This window comes from Rhizopus delemar, genomic scaffold (assembly GCF_000149305.1).
Source record: "Rhizopus delemar RA 99-880 supercont3.1 genomic scaffold, whole genome shotgun sequence".
Classification (NCBI taxonomy): Eukaryota; Fungi; Mucoromycota; class Mucoromycetes; order Mucorales; family Rhizopodaceae; genus Rhizopus; species Rhizopus delemar.
In genome coordinates, this window is record NW_027137827.1 from 4,607,821 (window position 1) to 4,633,602 (window position 25,782).

General features: G+C 33.8%; 13 protein-coding genes across 13 annotated transcripts; 8 read left to right on the forward strand and 5 right to left on the reverse strand.

Annotated features, from left to right (window-relative positions):
* Positions 1-209: 209 nt before the first annotated feature.
* On the reverse strand, positions 210-1,897 carry RO3G_01780 (calcium/proton exchanger; the record flags this gene model as incomplete). Its single annotated transcript, XM_067656371.1, has 6 exons — positions 210-347; positions 407-580; positions 629-803; positions 875-1,017; positions 1,141-1,527; positions 1,574-1,897. The coding sequence occupies 6 exons, from the start codon at positions 1,895-1,897 to the stop codon at positions 210-212; spliced, it is 1,341 nt and encodes a 446-aa protein (XP_067512472.1).
* Positions 1,898-2,135: 238 nt separating this feature from the next.
* On the reverse strand, positions 2,136-2,487 carry RO3G_01781 (uncharacterized protein; the record flags this gene model as incomplete). The annotated part of the gene is made up of 3 exons (XM_067656372.1): positions 2,136-2,152; positions 2,205-2,375; positions 2,439-2,487. The coding sequence occupies 3 exons, from the start codon at positions 2,485-2,487 to the stop codon at positions 2,136-2,138; spliced, it is 237 nt and encodes a 78-aa protein (XP_067512473.1).
* Positions 2,488-3,347: 860 nt separating this feature from the next.
* On the forward strand, positions 3,348-4,151 carry RO3G_01782 (uncharacterized protein; the record flags this gene model as incomplete). Its single annotated transcript, XM_067656373.1, has 5 exons — positions 3,348-3,473; positions 3,523-3,554; positions 3,608-3,698; positions 3,749-4,015; positions 4,131-4,151. 5 exons carry the CDS (start codon positions 3,348-3,350, stop codon positions 4,149-4,151), a joined length of 537 nt encoding a protein of 178 aa, XP_067512474.1.
* Positions 4,152-4,586: 435 nt separating this feature from the next.
* RO3G_01783 (uncharacterized protein) lies at positions 4,587-6,892 on the reverse strand (the record flags this gene model as incomplete). The annotated part of the gene is made up of 13 exons (XM_067656374.1): positions 4,587-4,724; positions 4,874-4,941; positions 4,996-5,085; positions 5,141-5,254; positions 5,305-5,415; positions 5,467-5,515; positions 5,566-5,665; positions 5,718-5,782; positions 5,844-6,038; positions 6,090-6,165; positions 6,346-6,401; positions 6,453-6,498; positions 6,546-6,892. The coding sequence occupies 13 exons, from the start codon at positions 6,890-6,892 to the stop codon at positions 4,587-4,589; spliced, it is 1,455 nt and encodes a 484-aa protein (XP_067512475.1).
* A 684-nt stretch (positions 6,893-7,576) lies between these two features.
* RO3G_01784 (histidyl-tRNA synthetase) lies at positions 7,577-9,369 on the forward strand (the record flags this gene model as incomplete). The annotated part of the gene is made up of 4 exons (XM_067656375.1): positions 7,577-7,789; positions 7,843-8,190; positions 8,242-8,758; positions 8,816-9,369. The coding sequence occupies 4 exons, from the start codon at positions 7,577-7,579 to the stop codon at positions 9,367-9,369; spliced, it is 1,632 nt and encodes a 543-aa protein (XP_067512476.1).
* A 207-nt stretch (positions 9,370-9,576) lies between these two features.
* RO3G_01785 (uncharacterized protein) lies at positions 9,577-10,796 on the forward strand (the record flags this gene model as incomplete). Its single annotated transcript, XM_067656376.1, has 5 exons — positions 9,577-10,218; positions 10,272-10,397; positions 10,447-10,508; positions 10,560-10,687; positions 10,741-10,796. 5 exons carry the CDS (start codon positions 9,577-9,579, stop codon positions 10,794-10,796), a joined length of 1,014 nt encoding a protein of 337 aa, XP_067512477.1.
* Positions 10,797-11,712: 916 nt separating this feature from the next.
* RO3G_01786 (uncharacterized protein) lies at positions 11,713-12,084 on the forward strand (the record flags this gene model as incomplete). The annotated part of the gene is made up of 1 exon (XM_067656377.1): positions 11,713-12,084. One exon carries the CDS (start codon positions 11,713-11,715, stop codon positions 12,082-12,084), a length of 372 nt encoding a protein of 123 aa, XP_067512478.1.
* Positions 12,085-15,375: 3,291 nt separating this feature from the next.
* On the forward strand, positions 15,376-15,849 carry RO3G_01787 (uncharacterized protein; the record flags this gene model as incomplete). The annotated part of the gene is made up of 1 exon (XM_067656378.1): positions 15,376-15,849. One exon carries the CDS (start codon positions 15,376-15,378, stop codon positions 15,847-15,849), a length of 474 nt encoding a protein of 157 aa, XP_067512479.1.
* Positions 15,850-16,101: 252 nt separating this feature from the next.
* On the forward strand, positions 16,102-16,613 carry RO3G_01788 (60S ribosomal protein L38; the record flags this gene model as incomplete). The annotated part of the gene is made up of 3 exons (XM_067656379.1): positions 16,102-16,104; positions 16,350-16,533; positions 16,591-16,613. The coding sequence occupies 3 exons, from the start codon at positions 16,102-16,104 to the stop codon at positions 16,611-16,613; spliced, it is 210 nt and encodes a 69-aa protein (XP_067512480.1).
* Positions 16,614-16,653: 40 nt separating this feature from the next.
* RO3G_01789 (uncharacterized protein) lies at positions 16,654-16,897 on the reverse strand (the record flags this gene model as incomplete). The annotated part of the gene is made up of 2 exons (XM_067656380.1): positions 16,654-16,782; positions 16,862-16,897. 2 exons carry the CDS (start codon positions 16,895-16,897, stop codon positions 16,654-16,656), a joined length of 165 nt encoding a protein of 54 aa, XP_067512481.1.
* A 1,272-nt stretch (positions 16,898-18,169) lies between these two features.
* RO3G_01790 (uncharacterized protein) lies at positions 18,170-19,336 on the forward strand (the record flags this gene model as incomplete). The annotated part of the gene is made up of 3 exons (XM_067656381.1): positions 18,170-18,331; positions 18,377-18,779; positions 18,831-19,336. 3 exons carry the CDS (start codon positions 18,170-18,172, stop codon positions 19,334-19,336), a joined length of 1,071 nt encoding a protein of 356 aa, XP_067512482.1.
* A 707-nt stretch (positions 19,337-20,043) lies between these two features.
* Positions 20,044-20,566, forward strand: RO3G_01791 (uncharacterized protein; the record flags this gene model as incomplete). Its single annotated transcript, XM_067656382.1, has 3 exons — positions 20,044-20,314; positions 20,361-20,494; positions 20,549-20,566. 3 exons carry the CDS (start codon positions 20,044-20,046, stop codon positions 20,564-20,566), a joined length of 423 nt encoding a protein of 140 aa, XP_067512483.1.
* A 585-nt stretch (positions 20,567-21,151) lies between these two features.
* RO3G_01792 (rab11 protein) lies at positions 21,152-22,001 on the reverse strand (the record flags this gene model as incomplete). The annotated part of the gene is made up of 5 exons (XM_067656383.1): positions 21,152-21,279; positions 21,332-21,412; positions 21,461-21,654; positions 21,718-21,913; positions 21,965-22,001. 5 exons carry the CDS (start codon positions 21,999-22,001, stop codon positions 21,152-21,154), a joined length of 636 nt encoding a protein of 211 aa, XP_067512484.1.
* Positions 22,002-25,782: the final 3,781 nt, after the last annotated feature.

Here is a 25,782-nt window from a genome sequence, read left to right on the forward strand (position 1 = left end):
TGGATACTTTAAAGACGAAACCATGTGAGATCTCACCAATCCGACAAAGGTTGATGGATGCTGTCTCTCACAAAACGAAAAATAAAAAAAAGAAGCGTTTGGTATAGGATGAAAGATGCCTAGGATGGCTTTATTTTGCTCAAACCAGACCTAGTCAATGGATACACTGACAGCGACATCAAGTCTTGTTGGTCTTCAAAGGTTTGCCTTTAGGAAACGGTTGAGTTACTAGTGGGTAAAGAGCCAGTACTGCTGTTGGCTTCATCGGGATAATAATAAAAACTGATGGCGATGACAATATAGATTGCAACAAGCATAAGCCCTTCTAACCAATTGCTTTCACCATCCTATCAATAAACAGGCTCAGTAAAAATGAATCTCTGTATTGATCTGTTGAGTGGTTTACCATAATGAGATAATTGACCATGATGACAGCAATGAACAAGATGGCCGTTTCATATATATTAAAATATAAGCTCATCTCTACATTCATTCCCCAACCGATAATAACCATAAGAGGTGTCACCAAAAGTGCGATTTGCATACTACTTCCAACAGCCACACCCAATGCCAAATCCATCTACGGGATAGTTTAATTCTTTTCCCTTTTTATCGAAATAGTGTGTACCTTATTTTTTAAAGCACAGGTCACAGCCGTTAGATGTTCAGCCGCGTTGCCGACAATTGGAAGAAGAATAAGGCCCACAAAAGTTTCGCTGATGCCCCATGCTTCCGTGACATCTTCAATCGCAGATACCAAGAATTCAGCGCATACGCCTACAAGAACAGTGACGACAAGTAACCTACAAGGAAAGGATGGTTTAATTGGATGCTGATCCACAGACTTTACTTTTTTTTTAAAAAAAAAAATTACAAAGCTACAGCCATCCATGCTGGTAATTGAGGAACTTCCTCTTCTTCTTCTTGTTTTACTTCTTGATGAGAACCTTGTTCAACATCTTGTGGATCATTTGTCACCTTATTCTTTACATCTTCTGTCACCGTAGGGCCAATGAACTGCAGATAAGAAAAGGTGAGCAAAAAGAAGTTTTTATTTTTTTTTATATACCAAATGTTTATGAGTTTTAAGCTATAAAAAGACATGTTATTATTCTATCCTGATTTACATGTACACCCTACCTGAAAAAAGATGTAGGAAAAGTAAAGGATGAGGAGGATGACAGAGGTAGCTCGAGAGATTTTCAATATATCCCTTGTCAAATCCAAGCCAGACTCGGACGCATCCTCCATGATCGACCCATAAAACGAGGCAGGGATCAAGAGAGAGGCGACTGAGATGAACAAGAGGGAGGCTGAGGTCTGTGCTACGGTTTGGTTGAACCGCTGGACCTTGTAAAAATAACCACCACCCCAAAAGCACATGCCGAGGACGAGCAGCAGATTGCTGAGGATGGACCCCAGCATGGAGGCTTGAACGACGACGACCAGGTTTTGAGTGAGTGAGATGATGCTGATGATCAACTCGACTGCGTTACCAAAGGTCGCGTTCAATAATCCACCGATGACCTAGAAAGAGGATGAGAAGAGAAAATCAGGCTTGTTTCTTGCTTACTTCGCCTGTCCGTAACGCGATGTCTTCAGTAGCAAATCCTAATAATTTGGCCAAGGGAATGATGGCTAAAAAGTTCATGATGAAAGTGACTGTAGAAGACCAGACAAAATGAGAGGCAATGCCGATAGGTACAAAGACAAGTAGAATGTTGACAAAGGAGCATGTAACAATCGTCTTGAGCCCTTGTCCGATAGTGATCTTTTGTTGAGGATGACTTTGAAAGGATGAGTTTGTCCTGCTAAAAGATGGATTGGGTCTATTAAAAGAATTTTCTGGAGTGACTCGAGAGATGGGACGTATCGTACTTTGTTGTTCAGAAGTCATGATTGAAAAAAAAAAAAAAAAAAAAAAAAAAAAAGAAAGAAATAAGATGTTTTATAAAGCAAAGCCCAATTCTGTTGCTTTCCCCTTTTTTTTTTCGTTTATCACTTAATCCGGGTATTTTCACTTGAATTGGACAAATAGAATGAATCAATCATGATGTAACAGCAGACGATCTTAAAGATGTCAAATAACTTTATTTTTTTGTATGTGGAAATGACGTTTATTTAAAAAAAGGACGTCATTCAAATGTATGAACTACAATACAAAATAAGTCAAAGAAAGTTTTCATCCACTGTTTTTTTTTTACCTGTTTTATCTTGTTCAATAAAATCAACATAGGCCTTCTCTCGAAGTGCTGTCACTTGTTCATTAGGAAATGTGAATTCAATACCGTTCATTGCCGAGTGAAATTCATAAGTGACCTTGCCGCCTTGCTCTTCAATGTCTTTTCTTGCTTTTGCAAATGTTTCTTTTGTCGCTGTTGATTTAAAAGCCATAATATATTTTAAATCAGCAGCTATAAAAAACGTGTCATTCATACTTTTCCTTATCTTTCCTGTCACTTTGTACCGTAAACTGAAGCGATGCATAAGAATAGTGCGACAGTGGAAAATAAGAATCTCATAAAAAGTAAAAGAAAAAGTGTAGCCAAGAAAAAAAAAAAAAAAAAAAAGTCTTGGTGTCACATGATGTTTATGCAACGGATTCTTTTTTTTTTTTTTTTAATGCAGGGTTTGTTTAACGATTTAGACTTGAAGTTGAATACAGTCATGTTTTCTCACTTGTCAAAAGCGATGGTTCAGGATGGGGAGGTGTTTAAAACTCCTGTCTTTCTATTTAATAAACTCTATTCAATCTTTTTGTAAGGAAACAAATCTTTTACTGGTCATTTATGTGTGTGTGTGTTGATTACAAAAATAAAATATATTCTGAACGCATTCTATCTATTCAGCATCATCATTTAAAGACAAATAAAGGATGTCTGAGATTTAGAATCTTGTGCTGCCTGTTTCGCTCAGATGAGGTCCATTTATTTTTTTTTTGGGGTGGTTGACTGTGAAAAGACAGGTTTTAGGATGATCATGGATGAGGAATAAGGCAATTTATTCTTAATACAAACATCTTGTAGAAAAGAGTTATTCTTTTCAATACTTTAGTTTTGGTTCAAACGATATAGTTTAAAGAACGCACTCTTCAAGATTCTTGAACACGTTTTTATTTATGAATTTCAATTTAATTTCAATTTATTTATGACTTTGAAAAGTTCTTTGAATATACAACCTCTAAGCTTCATGATTGATCTCAATCAGTTCGTAGGACAAATTTAACTTGTTTAATAAAGTTGTGTGCTCAGGCATAGGAATGTCTCTTTTTGTAAAACACTAAGAATATAAAGATCTTCTCTCTTTCTAAATATTCATTTTTCATTATTTCTTTATCACAATCAGACATGCCTTCAAACAAAACACAAGAAAAAGAAGTTGAAAAGGTAAGCTCAAAAAGAAGCTTTCATACAGACAAATCAGCAACGTATTGGTTACCAAAAGATGAAGATGAGCAGTTTCGATTGGCTGGGGTAAGTGTAAAATAAGAACGGATGATTTGTACTCATACAACATGTATAGCAACATTTTGCTATCAAAGACTTATTTGAAGGGTAAAGAAAAAAAAAGAAAAGCTATTTTTGTTTTATTCACTTTCTTTCATAAGCAATATGCATCCTAACATAAAAGAAGCATTGGATTCTGAACCTAATATGACCATTCTTGACGTTGGATGTGGTTCATGTACATGGATATTCGTAAGTTTACAAAATGATCTCATTTTCTTTACTCAAACAAAAACATAAAGGACATGGCGTCTGATTATCCCCAGTGTGATTTTCATGGTTGTGATATCGTCGATGTAGCCAATAAGGAAATGATCCCCAATCAGTTCACTTTTCAACTGGGTAATGTGGCTCAAAGGTTACCTTACAAAGACAGCATGTTTGATTTTGTTTACGCGAGATTATTGGCATTGGCCTTAAGTGAAGATGAGTGGCCACGGGCTATCCAGGAGATTTTACGTGTGACTAAACCAGGAGGATGGATTCAGCTGGTAGATGCTGATGTCAAGGTAAAAGGGATAGGGGGACATCAGTCTGTCGTGAGTTAACATAGAAGGATAGTTACCAGATAAAAGCACAGGTGCATATTATGAATCTGTCAAGGCAAGTAAGTTTTCATTACAGAATAATAATCAAAGAAACTAAGAAAATCCAGTCCATACGCTTTGTAAACTAAGAGGACAAAATCCATGTATTGGAATGGAATTGGAAAGAATGTTGAAAGAAACTGGACAAGTAGAGATAATAGATACAGATTACAGAGTTTGCATGATGAGTAAATTCAATGACAATAGACGGTCAAAGGGAATCTAACATCACCAGTAGATTCTGATACACTGATGGCAAAAAAATTTGTTTGGAATTGGTTAGAAGCAGCTAAAAGTGCAGTGCCTACGGCTGCAGCTTTGATGGGCTTAACAAATGAAGAAGATCAAAAGAAATACATGCAGGAATTAAAGGTATCCTTGATGACCAAAGATTGCCCTTATGCTTTGAATGCTGTCACTGCTAGAAAATTGATATAAAAAATATTTTCTATTGACATAATAAATAACACAAGGGTACTTTGTTTAATGATAATTATTGATAGGAAGGCAAACTACCCTCCAGTGATGCAATTGCTTGAGTGTCCGGTACATTTTCTGTATGACTACGGCTTTCGATAAGCTCAACTGTTTCTTTTCCTAAAGCTTCAAACTTGGCTTCCATATACTCGGGCTACAAAAAAGAGTCAAGGTGATGTTCACGAGCTTTCTTTTCACTTACATTCATCTTCATCCATGGATGTTCCTATCCCACAAGAAAGAAAAAAAAAAAAAAAAAAAAAAAGTGAGTAAAGCGAGTAATGCGTTTTCCTTAATAATTACGAGAGCCTCTGCAGATCTTGCTCTATCCAAAGGATTCACGGTCAATAGTCTTCTAATCAAGTCAATGGCTGTATAAAGTAAGCATTCATCCAGCGTGCTCCTCTTTTGAATATTTTATTTACCTTCTGATGATATATCATCCCAATAGGGTGAAGCAAATGAATAGATACCTTGCTTGATTTGTGTTTTCATAGGAATTCCCTCTGTTGATTCTATATTCATCTTTGTAAATCACCCTCTAATGTTCATTTCTTATTTTTTTTTTACCGCTGAATGGTGGATAACCGCATAGACAGATAAAAAGCATCACACCAAGACTCCACATGTCACACTCTAGTCCATAAGAACGTTCACCGAGAGGATCAAGGATTTCTGGTGCAACTAGTGATAATTGTTTAAAAACAAATCAATCCACATGTATCTTCGCTTACTATAATTGGGCGTTCCACACTGACTGTCCAGTCGTTCTCCTTTGGCCAGAATCTTGGCCAAGCCAAAATCTGTGATTTTAACGTGCAATTTGTCCTTGCTTTCAAGTAATACTATTCCATGTTACAGAAAAAAAAAAGTCTTTTCATGTTCGTTTTACTTACTGTTTTCAGGTTTCAGATCTCTGTGTGTGATTTGCTTATTGTGTAGCCACTGAATACGAAACAGGCATGAATAAAAGTACATGTATGTCTTTTCATTACCTGAATGGTTTTGAACAACTGCCAAAAAATAAACCGTGTTTCATCTTCAGTCAGCTTTTTTCTATCGACAACGAAATTAAATAATTCACCATCTTTGACACTAGAAACAGAGGTTATTTTTATGATGTAACATTAAGCGTCTTCTTCTTTACTAATCCATGATTAGATAAATAAGCCTTTCTTCATTATAAACATAGTTTATGCCGACAGCACAAGGCTATATATGTTCTGAAAGGGTTATTTCTTTTCTTTTCTTGTGCAGCTCACAGACAACTTACGTGACGTTCGATGGCCATCATGACGATCGTCTCATCATTGATTGTTTTCGACAGTCGCTTGTTTCTAGCAAATCTTGCTTTGTCAATGATTTTAACCGCCACCAACTTACCCGTAGCGATCTCACGAGCGCTGTAGACGGATGCAAACGTTCCTTTTCCAAGAAATTGCTTCACGTCATAGTCGTCCGTACATGCCTATAGGACAGATATCAGTACCGATGCTCTCTTTCAATAGACACGACTTACATTCACGTCATAGGCACCAGGAAATAGAATTCGATAGACTACAGAAATCAGTGAGGGCTCACAAAGACCGTTGTCACTTACAAGCATGTTTATAATCGTCATCGGCGAGTTTATTACTGCGGTAGAGTTGAATGATATCCCCCGATCGTAACAAGCAACGTTGGTCACGATCAATTTTTTTCTTATTGACAAAGGTGCCATTGGAGCTAGAGAAACAGAAGGCGGTTAAGATTGGGTGTATAACCTTCTTTATTACCTTAAATCCTTTAAAAAGATGCGAATGCCTTTGGCTACCGAATTGGATCCTGCTTCCTACAGAATAGGAAAGAATAAGAACAAGTCCGTTCGTCCCTTTTTCCTTACCATATAAATCAAGCAGTGGGTCTTGCTGATCCTTTCATCATCAAAGCTAACCAAAATATAAGTCACATGAAGCAAATCTGTCTTGATACCTACACAATGTCACAGCTCGCCGCTCGTCCCAGCATATATCCTTTGCGTTGTCTCTGATCCGTTTGCGTCTTTTCCAAATACATCGATCGATGTTGTGGTGCTAAGCTTTGAAGATAGGCCCAGGCACCCATGTGGTTCTTCCAGTCTGGTGGTGTGATCCTGAACTCTTTACGTGCTTTTTCTAGCGTGTCCATTTTGGCAGGTGGAGGTGACTCTGAGGTTTCGGCTGGACGTTTTAGGTCATGTGAGCTGTCAAGAGAGTAATAGACAGAACTGTCTGTATCGGTTGTTGATTGAGCATCGTAAAGTACTGTCTTTAGACTGGTCAGATCGTTGGGTTGTGAAGTCATGGTGGTAGATAAAAAAGAAAAAAAAAAAAGAAAGAGAAATTTGAAACCATTTTTAAAACAGACGTATTTTTGTGTAACTCAAGTCACATCAGAGAACACTGTTTCGCGTGGTGTGTGTACGCGTATAGATTGAACAAGTTGAATTTGGTTGACTTGGTAGTAAAACAAGGGTCACAGTGACAAATTATTCATGACATTCTTCAGCAAAGGGCTGATAAAGGGGGTAACAGGGTATCCTTAATAAGAAAAGTAAAGTCAAGATAATAGATAGAAAGAAAAAGAAGGACTTTATGAATTAAACAAAGAATGTCAATCTTTATGTGTTCACATTTACTTATAGGGTAACCCTTAAAGAAAGCAATTATATTCATAAAAACATAGCGTAGCTGCTATAAAAAGCACACTTTATGGTAGATGGGCTTATAGCATGAGATGCAGTGATAGGATACGATTTGCTATTTACAATTAAAAGTAGGAAACTCTACTCAATTGACATTGATAAGTAAAAATGCTGAAATCCTTTGCTATTTTAATCACCTCATACTGAATAGATCACAGGTGATACATCTCTGAAGGCTGCCACACCATTCAGGCACAATGAGCGAATAAGAGGGGCGATTGAACAAAAAAGTCACGACATCAAAAACTTTTTTTTATCTTTTACTTTTTCTTCATTAAAAAAAAATGTCAGAGAATAAAAAAATTGAATTGACACAAGCCATTGAAAGCCAAGGACAAAAAGTACGCCAACTCAAATCAGAAGGTGCTGAAAAGTCTGTTATTGATGCCCAAGTGGCCCTTTTGCTTGAATTTAAAAAAGAATTAGCTGTTTTAGAAGGCACAGATAAAAAAGCCAGCAAAGCAAGCAAGACCAGTTTTACATTAAAAACCGCCAAGGTTTGTTCTTTTATCACCCATAAAGAATAAACTGACATCATTCACTATCACAGGGAACCAAAGATTACAACGATAAAGACATGGCCATTCGTGAAAAGGTCTTTAATACAATCACCAAAGTATTCAAAAAGCACGGTGCAGTCACGATCGATACACCCGTCTTTGAATTGAAGGAAATTCTTGCAGGCAAGTACGGTGAAGACAGTAAATTGATTTATGACTTGGCCGATCAAGGAGGTGAAGAATGTTCACTTCGTTATGACTTGACTGTGCCTTTTGCTCGCTTCTTGGCCATGAACGGTAAGGAGTACCAAAACTTCAAACGATACCACATTGCCAAGGTCTATCGTCGTGATCAACCTGCGATGACCAAGGGACGTATGAGAGAGTTCTATCAATGTGTAAGCACAAGATGTACGACGTCTTTTCTGTTATTGATCTGTCTCGGTTAGGATTTCGATATTGCTGGTGTTTATGATCCTATGATTCCTGATTCTGAAATTTTGCGCATCTTGTGTGAGGTCTTGACCGATTTAGATGTCGGTCAATTCACTGTCAAGATTAATCACCGTAAGATTTTGGATGGTATCTTTGAAGTCTGTGGTGTTCCCGAAGCTTCGATTCGTCCTATTTCTTCTGCTGTCGATAAACTTGATAAGCTTCCTTGGGCCGATGTCAAGAAGGAAATGGTAGAAGAAAAGGGTTTGGCCCCTGAATGTGCTGACAAGATTGGTGAATATGTAAAGTTGAAGGGAGGCCGTGATTTATTGGAGATACTCAAGAAGGATGACGTCTTGACCAAGAACGCCAGTGCATCCGCTGGTATTAAGGATATGGAACTCTTGTTTGATTATTTAGATGTCTTTGAGGTGACTGAAAAAATGTCATTTGATCTTAGTTTGGCTAGAGGTTTGGACTACTATACTGGTATTATTTATGAAGCTGTTACTGAAAAGTCTGCTCCTCCCAGTAAAGTATATGGACGTATCTTTACTTTTTTTTAATACTCATTTTCTTTTTCTACAGAACTCGCTGATGGTGTTAAACCTAAAAAGAAGACAAACTCTGACGAACTGGATGAATCCACCGTCGGTGTTGGTTCCATTGCTGCTGGTGGACGTTATGACAATTTGGTAGGTATGTTCTCTGGTGTGAACAAGAAGGGTGTTCCCAACTTACAAATCCCTTGTGTGGGTGTCTCGATCGGTGTCGAGCGTGTCTTTTCCATCTTGATGGCCAAACAAAAAGCCGAAGAGATCAAGAGTAATGAGACTGAAGTCTATGTTATCTCTGTCGGTGATGGTTTATTAAAAGAAAGAATGCAAATTGCCAAGCAACTCTGGGATGCTGGTATCAAGGCATCTTATTTATTCAAAAACAAGCCCAAGTTGGATAAACAATTTGCTGTTTGCGATAAAGAAATGATTCCATTTGCAGTTATTATTGGTAAGGATGAATTAGAAAAAGGACAAGTGCGTATCAAGGATATGAGATCAAAGGACGAAACACAAGGTGGAGGTGTAACGATCGAACAAACAAAGATGATTCAAGAGTTAAAATCTAGACTTACTCTTTTATAAATAAAGAAGAAAAAAAAATAGTAATCTTTTTAGCGCTATAAAAAAAATGCTAGGTTTTATTTGGAAACGAGTGCATAACAGCAGACAGAGAGAAGAAAAAAAATTTTTATTGGATCTCGGTTTTTATGTATAAAAAAGGATGATTTTTTAATTTTTTTTTTCTGCACATTTTTTTTATTTTATTTTATTTTATATATTTTATAGAAAATGGGTGAAAATCAATTTGTGACACTGGATGATCATCCACTGACGACCGAAGAACCATTTCATTCTGATGAACTAGAAAAGAAGTTTAAAGATTTAAATGTGATTGATCCAGAGGATAAGCAAATACCACCTGCGGTGATTATTGAAAAAGAAGATCCAAACTTAATACCAGCGCTCGTTCCTAACATCACCAAGGAAGGAGACGAAGAAGATGAAGATGAAGAAATGGATGAAGAGCTTCACCGGATTACGGAATCTAATCGTTATATTCCATTTGATGAAGTCATACCACCAATTGATTTAACCCGAGTGAGATCACTTCGAAGTCAAGACGTGGACATCAGGCGTCATCTATTGGTATTTGCAGATAAGCCGAGTATCACAAAAAAATCAGATCGAATCATGGTGAAGAATCATTATGGAGCTGGACCAGAGGGTCAGTTGGCTGCTCAACTGAAACCCAAGCGAAGACAACGTTCTTATCTGGTTGCTTGTGATTTTAGTGATGAAAGCTTTAATGCGATTGAGTGGACGATGGGTACGATGATGAGGGATGGAGATCAACTTTATGTGGTGACAGTGGTGAATAGAGATGATAATCCAGAAGCTGTGAAACAAGCGGGTTTATCGTTATCAAAAGAGGTAAAAGTAGAATTTTTATTTTTTGTGTAATTTTAAACATAGATTACTTGTAGCTACAAAAAGCATCTGAAGCAGTAACAGAAAAAGCAAAGAAGATATTGGATCAAATGCTATTATTTGATGTTGCTTTGATAACTTACGCGATCTGTGGAAGAGTTAAGGATGTCTTATCTAAGCTGGTAAATAAATAATGTCTTTATTAAATATTGATTAACATTTTTCTGGTAGATTTCGGAATTACAGTTAACAATGGTAGTTTGCGGAAGTAAGGGTCGAGGCTCAATGAAAGGGTAAATGATTACACAATAATGAGTGTGTGGAGATTAAATATTGCTATGTAGACTATTTATGGGTTCAATCTCTACTTATCTTGTACACAAATCTCCCGTCCCTGTTACGGTAATTAAACCTCAGAAAACAAAAAAGACCAAAGAGAAGAAACCAGTAAAGGCTTCTCCTCTTAGTAAAAGTAAGTCAAAGGTGTGCGTAATATGAAATTTGTATTTATTTTGGCTTCATTAGGTGTTGAATCTGGTCAATTAGCGGTAGATGAACTAAGCAGTAAAACCTCATCATAATTATGCAGCAAAAGCTATTAAAACAATGTATAAACCACACTTTAGAATAAAAAAAATATTGTACAAATCAAAATATAAATTCACACGTCTATAATCATACGAATATAAATTACTATAGCATGTTACATTATTTCATAAAAAGAATAATCTTTTCTTTAAACAAAAAAAAAAGACCTGTTCTTATTAAAAAAATGACTTTTAGCCTTCCTTTTTTGTATCTTTTTTTTTTGTACGTCATGTCAAAATTAAAAGATTCATTAACGATTCGATTATGGGAATGGGAAGACGAAACAAAACATAATAAAAAGAACGAAAAGTCAAAACGTGATTGGGAACAAGAATCAAAAAAACTAAATGAGGTTCAATCTTTACCACCTCTAAGTAGAACTGATATCAACAGTGCCAATATCAAAAGGTAAGTTTCTCTTGTTAATTAGCTATGAAAATTAACTTGTACAAATAGTTTAAGAGATGTCGAGTTGCAGCAAGAACTATGGGATTATATAATGAATACAGTAATAAGGAATATTTTTTATGCAACAAAGAGGCTTATTCTATTAGATATGGAGATTAGAAAACTCTGAGGATAAAAAGAGTTGGGAACCTATTGTGAGTCAATTTAGAAAGCTGAGAGAAGGTGTCTATGCTTCTGAATGGAGCAGAGGAAATTATGATTTTGCAATACAAGGCAATAGAGATTGGTAGTCCTAGATAACAGCCTATTAACATGCAGTATATAGTATATGAATGGTCTGTAAATGCAAGTCTAAAAGCCCAAAATTTTGATGAGTTATTTAAAAGCTTAAGAGGATTAATAGACGAATTATATGTGCTTAAAAAGGAATCAGAGAAACCTTTTTTTACTGTATTAGATATACTGTATTTTTGTTGTTATATCGAAGACAAGCAAACAGTTATGAAAAGATGGACAGGACTCGAGCAAAAAGATACAAAAGAAACACAATTTGCCAAGTCATTGATCCATTGTATCTTTGTATCAGAAAATCCAATCGAATATTTTAAATTGTATCAGCAAGCACCTTATTATCCTTATCGACTTATGATGGACCAATACCATGAAAAAGTTCGTATTAGAGCCATCAAGACACTCAGAAAGGCCTATCTTTCTGTATCGCTGCAGTGGGCCAAAATTTGGCTCGGATTAGAGCAAGAAGTGGAAGTAGTGCCAATGATGAATCGATTGATGCAGTGTGTGGACCGTGTGGATGCAAATCTTCAAGTTGTACATTTTATAAGAAGTAACAATAAAAAAACAAATCAAGCCTAAGCTTTTTTTTTTAATTAAAGTGATGTAACTCAAACTGCATTTGTTAAACGAACCTTCAAGAAAAAATCACGCGTCATTTATAGTGTTTACCATTAATGAAAGAATGGATAGTATGATTCATACTTGATTTTCCTTCTTACCATTTACTCTATCCAATAATTAACTCTTGTAATTGTGCCTGAACATACTGTGACAATAGTAGTGAATAAAGAGGTCACACGAAGCAAAAGTGAAAGAAGTCAAAATATGAAAAAAGTCGAAAATTGAAAAAAGTTGAAAAATGAAAAAAGTCAAAAAAAATAAGAAAAGCTAAAAAGAAAAAAAGAAAATATTCATATATATATCCCATCTTTTTGTAAAGAAAATGTTAGTCAGTTTAAATAAATCATATATTTCTACTCAATAATTAACAAACTTTAACAAGAAAGTCCCTGTTTACCTAAACTTTTTACTCTACTTTAACTTTTATCAAGAAACATCGTATTGATCTTACACATAAGATCTGGTGGTCACTACTTTTCAAGCATCTGCTTAAATTCCATACAAAACAACAACTTACAAGGCAATCACAACCTTAAATCAAGCTTTACAAGCAAACTTAACTCAAATTAACTCACTTACTACAAGCCAACCTTTAAAATAACAATACCAAAAAAATATCCCGCTTTCTTATTGATTGAACCCTTTGGTTGCCAATGACAAGAACAGGGCATATCCATTGCGTAATATGGCGCTTTGGATGGTTTTCTGATGGTTATTACGAGCCTTGTTCAAATTATCCGGTTTAGATGCTTACAAAAAAGCATGCGGTCCACCGTCTCAACATGTACAACCAATTACAAATGCCTAGTACTATTGAAGATCCTCTGTCTTTCCTTTTAAGCATTTTATCTGCAAATATTTCTCGATCAAATCATATATGTCCCCTTTGAATCATCCCATTGTCCAACCATTTGTTTCATCCTATTTGAACTGGATTGCCTTCATCATCATGTAGATATTCGTACCAAGCTACTACATGTTAGTATTATGTGAATTGGCTCTCGAGATACTAAATACAATACCATCTTCCACACATTGTTCCATTGATTTTTTTTACCCTTATCTCAAAAAGTATGTTTTATTTCTTATTACTTCCATTTGTAATCGACCTGGTCTGAATGAGCAGATGTAAAAAAAAACATCATACGTTATAAATAAGTAGAATTCAATTTTTTTTAAACGAAAATAACATTTGCTAAAGGAGGAAACTATAATCGCAGTTCGAGACATATATCAGACATACTCTAGCTGACGATTAGGCAAAGGCTTCGTTTACAAATAGCTTTTCCATGTTTTATTTTAAACAAATAGATAGTATATATCCATAAAACATTTCAAAGTGAATAAAAGAGACGGCTTCATTGGCAGCCATGGAAATATTTAAAGTTTGAAACAAAGCAAAGCCCCATAGAATAATGAGAAGCATAGTATGTTCCTTTAGAAGATTAGCATTTGGTCAGCTTCCAATACCTTTTGCAAAAGTAGTCTTCTGTCGATCATATTCTATTATAACGCTTTAATAGTACCCATCTTTACACTGATCTTACATCTCTTACGGTTAAACTTGAGGTGTCCTATCACTTATAGTCCTCTGGTACGTGAAATACCAATACTTTAGCATTTTTTCTAATTGCTAGCAGCTTGTCACCTTTGCATTCGACCGATTCCTGATCTTGCTAATTTCTGAGATTTTCTTTTTATGCACACTGTCTTCTTGAACTCCTGATATCAGTCGCCCACTCACTATGAATTTATCCAAATCACCTTCAAAATATCTGTTGTATTAGCAACTGCTCCAGTCTTTGTCTCTTCTCGCCTCAGCATTCAAATATTGGGAGTTACATTCATTCATTTTGATGAAGTCCGATTTTATTCGTCTCAACGTACTACCATACATGCTATAACGCCCAACAGAATCTATTTTAGTTTATGGTCTACTGTTCAATGGACATTTAGCAACCAGTTTTGAGGTCTCTATGACTCGCCCAATGCTTTTTTGATGCTACTGCTATTAGATCTACCTCGTCAAAAAAAATTCTATCGATCAATGTATGGCAGTTGATCCTGTTCATTTGGTATTTTTGGGCTTTGCTTTTGATGGCTAACAAAAATGCATTAATAACACATGGTGAATACCAGATTTTTATCACCCCCGTTATCTTCTTGTTCTTTCACATATCCAACCGATTCTTTTCGTACGGTGATTACAGTGAGCGTAGATGACTGAAATAGATAGCACGTAATTTCGTTTTATATCTGTTAAAAAAAGGAGGAACCGTATACTTTTAGAAAAGAAGAAGATGTATATTTTGCTCTATAGAACAATATCAAGCATCAATCCGCAGTAATTTATTTACAGGAAGCATACACGTTAATCGTGAGAATTTAATTGTTGCTGACATAAAGTGAGACGTTTACGAAAAGGACACGTCAAATGAAATACTTGGTTAAAATTGCTATTTGTTTTGTGAAATCAAACTATTTGTAAACGTGTAGCTCTTTTATTCGAGTAAACCACCGCATCCAGCTAATTAGCAATGTAGTGTTCACGTAAAAATAGATCTTTTTTTAGAAACGGGGTTTTATGAATCAATTGAAAACATAAAATAACCAATAGATGAGTGACAGAACATAAACAAAGTATAAATGTTAAGCAGTACAGTGCCACCACTGCCAATTTGTCGTTTGGCTAAGCCCAAATTTCGATTTTAGTAAGGTTTGGTCAAAAGAATTTTCCAATACATACTTTGTACGTTCTTGGTAAACACTATTTAAATTTAGATAAATCCAACTACAGCTCGTATTTAATGACTCATTGCTCCTATGAATAAAATATTTCATTGCTTGATAGGAAAAAAAAGGACTACAATGGCTATTTGAGAAGATAAAGTCTATTGGTCTTATTAGACATATTTCTTTTACCTAAAAATTTCAGACATCACAATTTGGGAAATGTAACCTTTTACGTGCAATAAGATAAAAATGGCACTGACGGTATTGTGTCTTTGGCTCTTGCTTACTCTAGACTTAAAATGATTGGATAGGAAAAAAAAAAGGTTTAGTCGTCTGATTTAACAGGGAAAAAAGATCCAGTTGGTTTAATATAAATAGGTCCATTCAACTCCTTTTTCTTTTCATCCAAGCAAATTTCCAAATAAAAAAATGACTATAACTGAGAAGCAAAAGATGATTAGAGGCGAGGTATACAATCCTCGTGATGAGGAGCTTGTACAAGATAGACGCACCAACATGCTTCGACTTATTGAATTCAACACGTCCACTGATGATGTGGAGCGTCTCAAGGTAGCTCGCAAAATCTTTGGTTCTTTTGGTGAAGGGACATTTATAAACCCTACCTTTCGATGTGATTATGGCTATCAAATCTTTATAGGCAACAATGTCGAGATCAATTATGACTGCTGCTTTTTAGATATTGCCAGAATTACCATTGGAAACAATGCCTTTTTCGGTCCTAATGTTCATCTCTATACTGTCAATCACCCTTTGGACCCCACAGAACGAAGAAAAGGAGTGGAAATCCCCAAGGCAATCACGATTGGTGATGACTGTTGGATTGGTGGATGCGTCGTGGTCTGTCCTGGTGTGACGATTGGAAAAGGCGTTACGATTGGTGCTGGGTCTGTTGTTACAAAGGATATTCCAGATTATAGCCTTGCTGTTGGAAGTCCGGCTAAGGTGATCAAGACCATTGTTCCTACTTAAAAAATAAAGCATAAGATCTGATACTTATCTTTCGACTTATTTTACTCTACAAATTTATCAGTACTTTTTAAGAAAACTTTTCTTTTATTATAACTCAAAGTTAAAATGACTTCAGCTTAACATTGAAGTCTTAAATGGCCTAAAAGCCACAGTGATCGCTCTTTTAATTATTTCCCCTCAGTTTGGAACAGTAAAGCAAAATGAACTGACTACTCTATCCTACTTCTCTTCCTTTTTTTATACATAACAGAGATGGTAAAATAGCAACAAAGAATTGAAAGAGAAAGAAAGAAGCAATATGGATCACTAGTTTGATGAATGAATGGATGGATGGATGGATGAATAAGAGTGAATTATCAACATATGGATAACTTTATATTCAGCAATAACATTACATAATTTCAACAGAGTAGCTCATCACTGCGATTGCTCTGTCTTTCTTTCTCTTTCACTTTAATTATTTGAAAAGTGCTCGAATATTAATGTATTTGTGTGTATAGCCTAAGCAAATTAAGGATATTAAGGAATTTCTTGAAATTGCCCGTAGAAAGGATGCCAAGTCTGCTCGCGTCAAGAAGAACGCTGATAATGTCAAGTTCAAGGTCAGATGTTCTCGTTACCTCTACACCCTTGTTGTCAAGGATAAGTCCAAGGCCAACAAGCTTAGACAATCTCTTCCTCCTGGTAAGATTATACATTATGCCTTTATGATACATAATAACTCATCCTTGTTATTATTAGCACTCGTTGTTCAAGAAATCTAAAGATGATATATAATAAATTTGTTTATTATTGAACACAGAGTTATTTATATTGACAATCCTTGTTATTATCCTTTTTCTTTAATAGACCTTGCTGTCTATTTTTTAGTTCATTCTCAACTACTTTAGATTGTCTCCATAATTTCTCTAGTGTAGTTTGTTGTGGTAAACCCTGGGCTTCTATGTTATAATTGAGCACATGCGCTTATGTATGAATAGTGCATATTGTTACCTAATAATAACTGATTTACTTGATCTGCTATGTCATCTCTATGTTCTTGGCTCATGATGTGCTTTATTCTTTCATGTTCTAAATCTGTATAGGCTATTAAGCACAAGATACTATTTGTATATTCACTATAAACTTCACGATAAGGTCTAAGATGACATCGTGCAAACTCAATAGCTTCTAACGCGCCTGACGTTCTTAGTATTTCAATAAATTGTTGACAGTAAAGCTTATAAATAATAAAATCTGTTTCCTTATTGCTTGTTGATGATGTTAAGGATGGAAAATGACGATTTATGAGGATAAATGCTTGTTGAATATCTCCCTTTTTAATAAATTCATATACTTCTGTTATCAGGTATTATTAATAATAGAGTTGTTGCTATTGCTCCCATCATACCTTTTCTTGCTTCTACTTGTTTCCAGTCAATGTTATCCTCTTTAAACGAATCTATTATACAAGAAATTAATTATGAATTATGAATATACATCTTAATATAAACCATTTGTAGTGCGTTGAACTATTAGTAGATGATTAATAATGAGCAGGACAAACTTCATTTTAATCTTACTATCATTATTTTGTATTGAATCTGAACAACTATCTAGCATTTTCATTTCTTTTAATAATGCCTTTGCTGAATCCTTGTGACAATAATGAAGCAAGTACTCGATTATAATAGCCCTATTTTCCATGTTGGTGTAATTGTAAACTAAATAAAAAAAAAAAAAAAAAAAAAAAAAAAAGAGAAAAAAAAGAATTTCATGCGTATATCATTTTGACCAATGGAATTAATTCGGTATATGTAATATGATTGATTGATATCAAAAAATCTTTTGACTTGCTTGATTATCTACTCTCTTTCTCTTTAAAAGAAAGCTATGCAGTACATCAAACATAAAGATAATCAGTTTGTCAAATAAAAAAATAAAAAAGCGGGGAATATAAATTACTTTTGAAAATTATATAAGCAAAATATTTTTTTTTCATTTTTTCTACAATTTCCTTCATTTTTCTTTTTTCGGTTCCTGATGTCTATTTTGAGCGATAAAGCAGGAAAGAATGATGTGGAATCCATTAAATCAACAAGGGATCCTCCTGATGGTGGGAGAGCATGGTTAGTTCTTTTGGGTTGCTTTTGTGTAAGGAAAAAAAAAAGATTTTATTCAATGATGCTTATTTGCTTGATTAGGGTTTATTTTGCACGTAAATAACAAACGATGTATTCATTGCACATATGTATTTTAATCATTAGAGAATAGACAAGGGTACAATTATGTTTGGGGCATATTTCTAAATTATTACAATCAATACGTATTTAAAGATCAAATGACAGCATTATCATGGATCGGATCACTTTGGTTAGCATTATCCAATATTATCGGCCCATTTTATGGCTGGTTTATAGTTAAAGTTGGATATAAATGGATGCTGATCACTGCCCTTGTCCTTTGTACATTATCGATGATGTTATCCAGTATAGCCACTCAAGTAAGCAAATAAAGAAGAACCAACGCTTATTAATTTACCAGACAGATGTGGCATCTTTATTTAACACAAGGATTACTTTCAGGAATTGGTGCATCTCTTGTTTGGTTTCCTTGTATTAGTGCAGCTCAGCAATGGTTTTCGAAGCGGAGAGGTCTGAGTGTGGGTATCGCGATTTCTGGATCAGGATTTGGTGGGCTTGTGTTAGCGAACGTTGTACAAGCTGCGATGGATAGATTAGGACATCAGTGGGCATTACGTATCGTTGGATTCATCTCGTTTGTCTGCTTATCGATTGCTGCATGTACCGTAAGGCCCTTGAATGAGATGTCTGAGAAGAACATCAAAGTGTTCGATCTGACACCGTTTCGTAATAAACAATTCATTCTACTCTTTTGTGTACAATTTATTGGTAATTTTGCCTTTAATGTACCCTCTAGTTTTCTGCCAGGTACAACATCAACAGTGCTACAATAGTAATTTTAACTTACAAGTACTATAGCATATGCAGATTATCTTCACTTGAATCCTTGGATTGGTACAAACATGTCAGCTATTATTTCGGGTGTGATGATTGTTGGTAAAATATCCAGCGGGTGGATCAGTGACTATGTGGGACGAGCCAATATGACTTTCTTTGTGACAACTATGACAGGTGTCATGTGTCTTGCAGTCTGGTTGCCTGCCAAGAATGCAGCAACCGTTTGGGCCTTTGCTGCCCTCTTTGGATATTTTGGTGGAGGACACCTTACGATGGTACCTGCCTTGCTAGGTCAAGTGGTAGGTATGGAGGATATAGAGGCAGCCAATGGATTATTGTTTTTTGCTTGGTTCTTTGGTGGGTTGTTTGGGTCACCGATTTGTTCTGTCTTGATTGATGAAAAAAGTGGAAATCCAAGGTATGATCATGCTATTATCTTTGGTGGAGTATTGATGATCTTTGCTGGCCTATTGGCTTGGACTGTCCGTGTGATGAGATCAGGCTGGTATCCTTTCATAAAAGTGTAGATTTTTTTTTTTTACTTAATATATTTGCATTTGTTTCATGTCAAAAGCAAAGCCTTTGTTCTGCTTAAAGAAAAAAAGCCTCGATAGTGTCGGAAGATGAAATTTTGAATTCATTGGCTCAACTTGCTCCATTTTACGTTATTCTTGTTCCTTTTTTCCTTTTTCTTTTTCTTCTCATTAATCAACTTGTAAATGGCAAGCCTATTCGATAATATATTTTTATTATCAACTCTTGTGCTTTCTTACGTAAGGAATCGTATGATTTGTTTAAATTGTATAGCTTATGTGCTTTTACGTTTATAGATTGCTTGGCTTATTGCTTTTATTGGAGCATGTGTATTTAGAACAAGAGTGAGTGGAGGAGCCTGGTGGATTGTTGTATATGAATTATTACTAATTATTGGAGTCACTTGTATATTAACAACTCATACATTTATACATTATCGAATGATGGTACCCAAATAAGGAGAAAAAGCGTAGTGGTTACCTAATGCATCTATTATACAGATATTAGCTTTCTTGGGTGCAAGTATATCATTATTAACATTTCAATTGGATTCTATTGTCCCAATATCAAGACTTATCGGAGGAGGATCTAGTGCTTATGCTTCTGGATATGTCATATTGATTATTATACAAGTAAGAATTATAATAGTTTTCTATTTCCTTTGATGTAAATATTCATTTATGCTTAGTTTATTTGGGTCATGATTTTTGGCAGCGATTCTGAAAGTTTTGTGGGTCAATATGGTCCATGCCATTATAGTAATAATAATGCAGTGGGTGTACATCAGCCACAATATGAAATGGGAAGAGAAGAAAAAACAACACTATCAGATCCAGTTATAGAACAATCACCACCACCAACAACAACAACAACAGCAGCAGCAGCAGCAGCAGCAGCAGCAGCACAAGCAACAGCAGTTCCATCACCAACAACAGTAGAATATCGTGAAAGAGTACAGGCATTACACGCATGTAAGAAAGCATATTTTTCTTCTCCTTTTTACTTATCAGTTTATAGATCAAGCTAATCCAGAAGATCCAAATGAATTGAGTTTTAGTAAAGGTGAAATTCTGGAAATTGTAGATAGGAATGGCAATTGGTGGCAAGCACGTAAATCGGATGGTACTGAAGGTATTATCCCAAGTAATTATGTAAGTAATAATCCTTGCTTTCTATAAAAATGAAACTAATTCATTCTTCTATAGTTTGCTCCTTCATCGTAAAGGGCTTTCATTGTAATTGAAGAAATTAAGGGATGCAGTTTATTATCTTGGCTTAAAAGAGGGCTTTGATTTTATAACGTGACCCATTTTAATAAAGTTTATGAGCTTTTTAGTAGTAAGATTTGATTTTTATCCTTAATTCATATTATATTATTTATGTATGTGGCTAAACATATGCCATTATGATTAATCAAGGACGATGTGATGTACGTTTTCTTTACAAAGCATACATAATTTTCTTCCGTAAAACATCTCAATTTTAATATTGTTTCTTTAAAAAGCTTGATCAAGTCAAGATAAAATGGCCGTAAAAAGATTCAGAATATGTATGTGATAATACACAACTTTTTATTTTTTTATTTTTATTAGGTGTTACATTTCATATTGTTGATGTATTGGGTCTACATATTCTGAAAATGAGAAATATATCTTTTTAAATTCGATTAAATTTTCTTGCTGAATTTGAAGAATTGAAAAAATTGTGAAGTCAATTTAATAAATGATGGATACATAAAAGTGTTTATGAGAATAATGAAAGGGGAGGGGTTACTTTATACACTAACTTTTTTTTTTTCATAAACTTGCTTAACAGCATCCACCTTGTTTAGTCTGTTCATCAGGTGTTTGGGATACAAGAATAGTTTGTCCACTGGTGGGCTTGATTGTATTATTAGATGATTCTAATGCTTTATTGGATACAATACGATAAATTTCTATATAAAAGAATATAAATAAATGCTTATTATTTAAATAGTCTGTGCATACCTGTTAATATTTGTTGAAAAGATTGATCAACATTAGTAGCATCCAAAGCAGATGTTTCAATAAATGATAACCCATTATCAGCTATAGAATATAATTAAATAAACAAGTATGATTGAAAGAGTTAATTACAAGCAAATTGTTTGGCTTCATCTGTAGGTACAGCTCTTAAATGTCTCAAATCACTCTTATTTCCAACAAGCATAATAACAATATTAGAATCTGCGTGGTCGCGTAGCTCTTTTAACCAACGTTCAACACTTTCATAAGTTGAATGTTTTGAAATATCATATACTAATAATGCGCCTACTGCACCACGATAGTAGCTAAATATAATGAATTAAAGAAGATATAAGCTGAAATATATATATATATATTTGAACACATACGCACTGGTAATAGCACGATATCTTTCTTGACCAGCTGTATCCCAAATTTGAGCTTTAATCATTTTTTGATCAACCTGAATACTTCTTGTTGCAAACTCAACACCAATAGTACTTTTGGATTCCAAGTTAAACTCATTACGAGTAAAACGACTTAATAGATTGGTTTTTCCTACACCAGAATCTCCAATAAGAACAACTACAATTATAATGAATGTTTAGTCTAATTTCCTTCTTTATAAATATATACCTTTGAAAAGGTAGTCATATTCTTCGTCTCGGTTCATTGTATATGAAAAAGAAAAAAAGAAGAAATCTTCTGAATCAAAGGGTAACGTGTACGTGACACGTACAACACGTCACAATTGGATAAAATACCCATAAATTAAAACTTGAGGTCTCCATTTTCATGCAGGAAGAAAAGCGGTTTGAGTCTAAATAATATCCCCTGAGACCTTTAGTAAAGTAGAAAGGGAGAAATAAGGAGAGGAAGGCAATCTTATTTGGTGTTAGTGAAGAATAAGAAAAAAAAAAAAACTCAATAATCCTTTGCTAAAAACAAGAGAAGTTGAACTTTAAAAAAACGATTTAAATCTAATAAGCATGACAGCAAAAAAGTGAGATACGCTACAGAATACTGAAGAAGGAATTTGTGCTCAAGATTGAGCAATTGAAAATGAGAAATCACATTATGTAATTTATTTCTTCATTTCGTTCAAAATTTCAAAAAAAAAAAAAAAAAAGTACACAAAATGAGTGTTAATTGGTATGCTTTTTTCATTTCTTTTTTCACAGCAGATGACAAAAATCCAATTTAAAGCAAACATGGGTATTATTTTAACAAAAGGAAATGAAAAGGACAAGGAAATACTTGTCTGTCTCAATGCAGCAAAAATGAAATGCCATGCAGTATGAATATAAAATATCTGTATATATCAAGAGAAATACAAAGAAAAAGGATAAGAGATGTCGTTATGTAGTCCATACTAAGCCTACACATTAGTTTTATGAAGTCTTTTATGGGATCTTGCAGTTCACAAAGCTCTATTTACTGAAATTTACTTTTTAGTTATAACACATCACAAGTTGAATGTCAACAAAAACTTCCTTTTTATCTTTGCATGATTCGCGTTTAAACTTTAAAGATACACTATAAATAGACTTCTCTTAATGAAAAAATTGATCATACCTAAATTCTGAAAATTTTATTCTATCCAAGTTTCAAACATTCCTTAAAGTTTCCCCATTGCGTTACATGATCATCCATAGATTTCAAGAAATTCTTTGAATTGTTTATAAGGTATTCAATTGTGATTTATGATCCAATAAATTTCAAGAAAGATCGAATTTTCAATTTAGAAGTTTCTTTGATACATATTTTTGTCCTCTTCAAAATGAAATTCTATAGATTAGAGCAGCATTCTGAAAATATTGTCTCAAAATCCTAAAATTTTATCAGACAGATCTCTATTTAATTATTAGAATAATTCTTCTTGTCCCTTTTTCCCAAAGGAAACCTATCTTCAATTACATAGGATAAAAGCATACCATAGAGCGTTACTTCACATTTATACATACTGCACTCCTTATTGATGGCTTAATTACAATTAAACAAAAGTAGTTTTAAGGCGTTTGTTTCTTGAAAATCCTTAAAGTTAACTCAGGAAATGATAAATCATAAATCAAAGAAATACAGTAGGCATAAAATACCAATCTTGTCTGTCATTATCGATTTTTATACGCATAAACTGATAGCGTTATTTAATTTTTCGTGAAAGCTTGAAAAAAACGATGATCAGTATGTTAAAAGTGTGAGGCATCACAAGCATATACATAATGTAATATATCATTCTTTTCGAAGAAAGATCAACCTGAATAGGCTTAAAAAGAGAGCATCTTATTTTTTTATGAAAAAAATTATAGAAAGCAATAACTCAGGTTTTTTAAGACAACCAGTATTTAATAAAAGTTGTTTGTTGTTATAATAAAATCATCAGATTCATAATGACCGGTGACTGGAGGTATAAAAAAAAAGAAATTAAAACTTTTATTAAATGACTTTAGGCTTATTCTTTATCACTTTGTTGTCTTTACATCAGATACTATTGGTATATCGCTATAGGCTAGCTTGGTTATAATTACGCAGATGAGCGGATCTTTTTTCTTGTTGTTTTTCTCTCTGATTCTAATATTGCATTTAATACTATAGACATATAATTAGTAATATTCTAATCTCTTTTTTATGCTTTAATACTTGTAACTTGGCTTGACGTATGTGATAGCTATTCTGATAACTCTTTTTTATTCAAATGAACGATAAAAACCTACTCTAATAACTCTGTTTGAGCTACAAAACCAACAATATGGGATTACTCTAAGCATAATTAGAGAAACGTTACCAGAATATTTTCCCTTCATGATAGCAGCTTTTGATTAACTACTTAGTAACCGGGAGTACAAGATTATAAACTTATCAAATGACATCTGTGTACGTTGTAGTAGCTTGTGGTTTTCCAGAGTAAGTAAAAAAAAAAAAAAATTAAAATGTTCTATTGACCCGCAATGTTTAACAGTATTTATTAATATTGTATTTTTCTTGGTTAAAGTAAACAAATGCAAAAAAAAAGATTTTACAGCACTTCAGTATGTTATAGAAAAAATTTGAAAATACTATACGATATAACAAGACTGTGCCGATTAGTAGTAGGAAAATTTCTAATCTTCATGTGCTTTCAGCAACTTATACAGTACATACATTATTTCTTACATGTAAGTCTTTCAATAACTAATAAAAAATACTTAGGAATTTATCAAACGTCTCAAAGTTTTGATATCCATCTTTACAAACTCAGATCTACTACCATAAAATTTTTTCATTTAATTACTTGTAATTATATTTATTTATTTCAAAGCTTATTGCATGTCAGTTGGTGCTTATAATATATCTATAAAGCATAAATCTTTATGTATAAATATTTTTATTTGACAAACAAAGAAGTTTATGTATCCAAGCATCAATCATAATGGCGGAGTATTAATCTGCATAAAAGTTTTCCTTAGAAAATACTTTATGAATTATTACATAGCATATACATTTCTTACTATTTAATTTTTTATGAATAAAACGCTTACAGAAGTTATCGGTTTTTCAATGTGTACTGTAAGAAAGGGAAAAACTTAATATCTCTGATGACACAGTATGTCATATTCTGACTACAGTCAGCCGTGTTGTAAGTAACGTAAGTCCATATGCGAGCATTGATTAATCGATGTATATTCCCCAATAGTGATATTGGGATTACTTTATATGACATTAATTTTAGTTAATATATACATAGTCTGTATATAATTTAAATTTCATAAGTTTAATAAGCAAATGTCAACTCATTATACAATTATCTAATATATTTATATAATTTTTCATGCATGTCAATTACCCCCAGAACAGCAGTATGGAATACTTTACATACGAAAGTGATTGCAAAATTAGTTCTTAATGCCATACTACTGGCTATTGGGTTAATGAGGCTAAAATTGACAGCTTTGGTAATTTAATCACTGGCTGTGATATATCTATACGCGTACTATTTCTTGCATCTCAATAGTATCCTGTGTATTCATAGAAAAGCACTCTTTATTTATTTATTTTAAATATACAAACTTATTCCGCTGGAATGATAGACAATATCAAAGCAAGGCTAATTTTTTTTAGTTTGCCTGAGAATTTACATATAGTTATACTTATTGTTTTTTTATGCTATCGCAGATTATTTAGTAAAAATATAAAAATAAGAAAGCAATGCACTATTTTCAGAAAGTAAAGTCGCATTTCTACAAGTTTTATAATATACTATATACGAAAAAAAAAAAAAAAAAAAAAAAAAAAAAAAAAAAAACCCGAAAGGTAATTCCAATTTTTTTTCCGGAAATTGGTTTCCAAATTATTAAGGAAAATTATTAAAAATTTTTAACCGGCCCAGAAAATGTTTCTTATCTCCTAAAAAAAAAAAATAATTGGAAAGGAAAAAGGCCTGGCCAGGCAAAACCAAGTCCAAATTAAATAAAAAA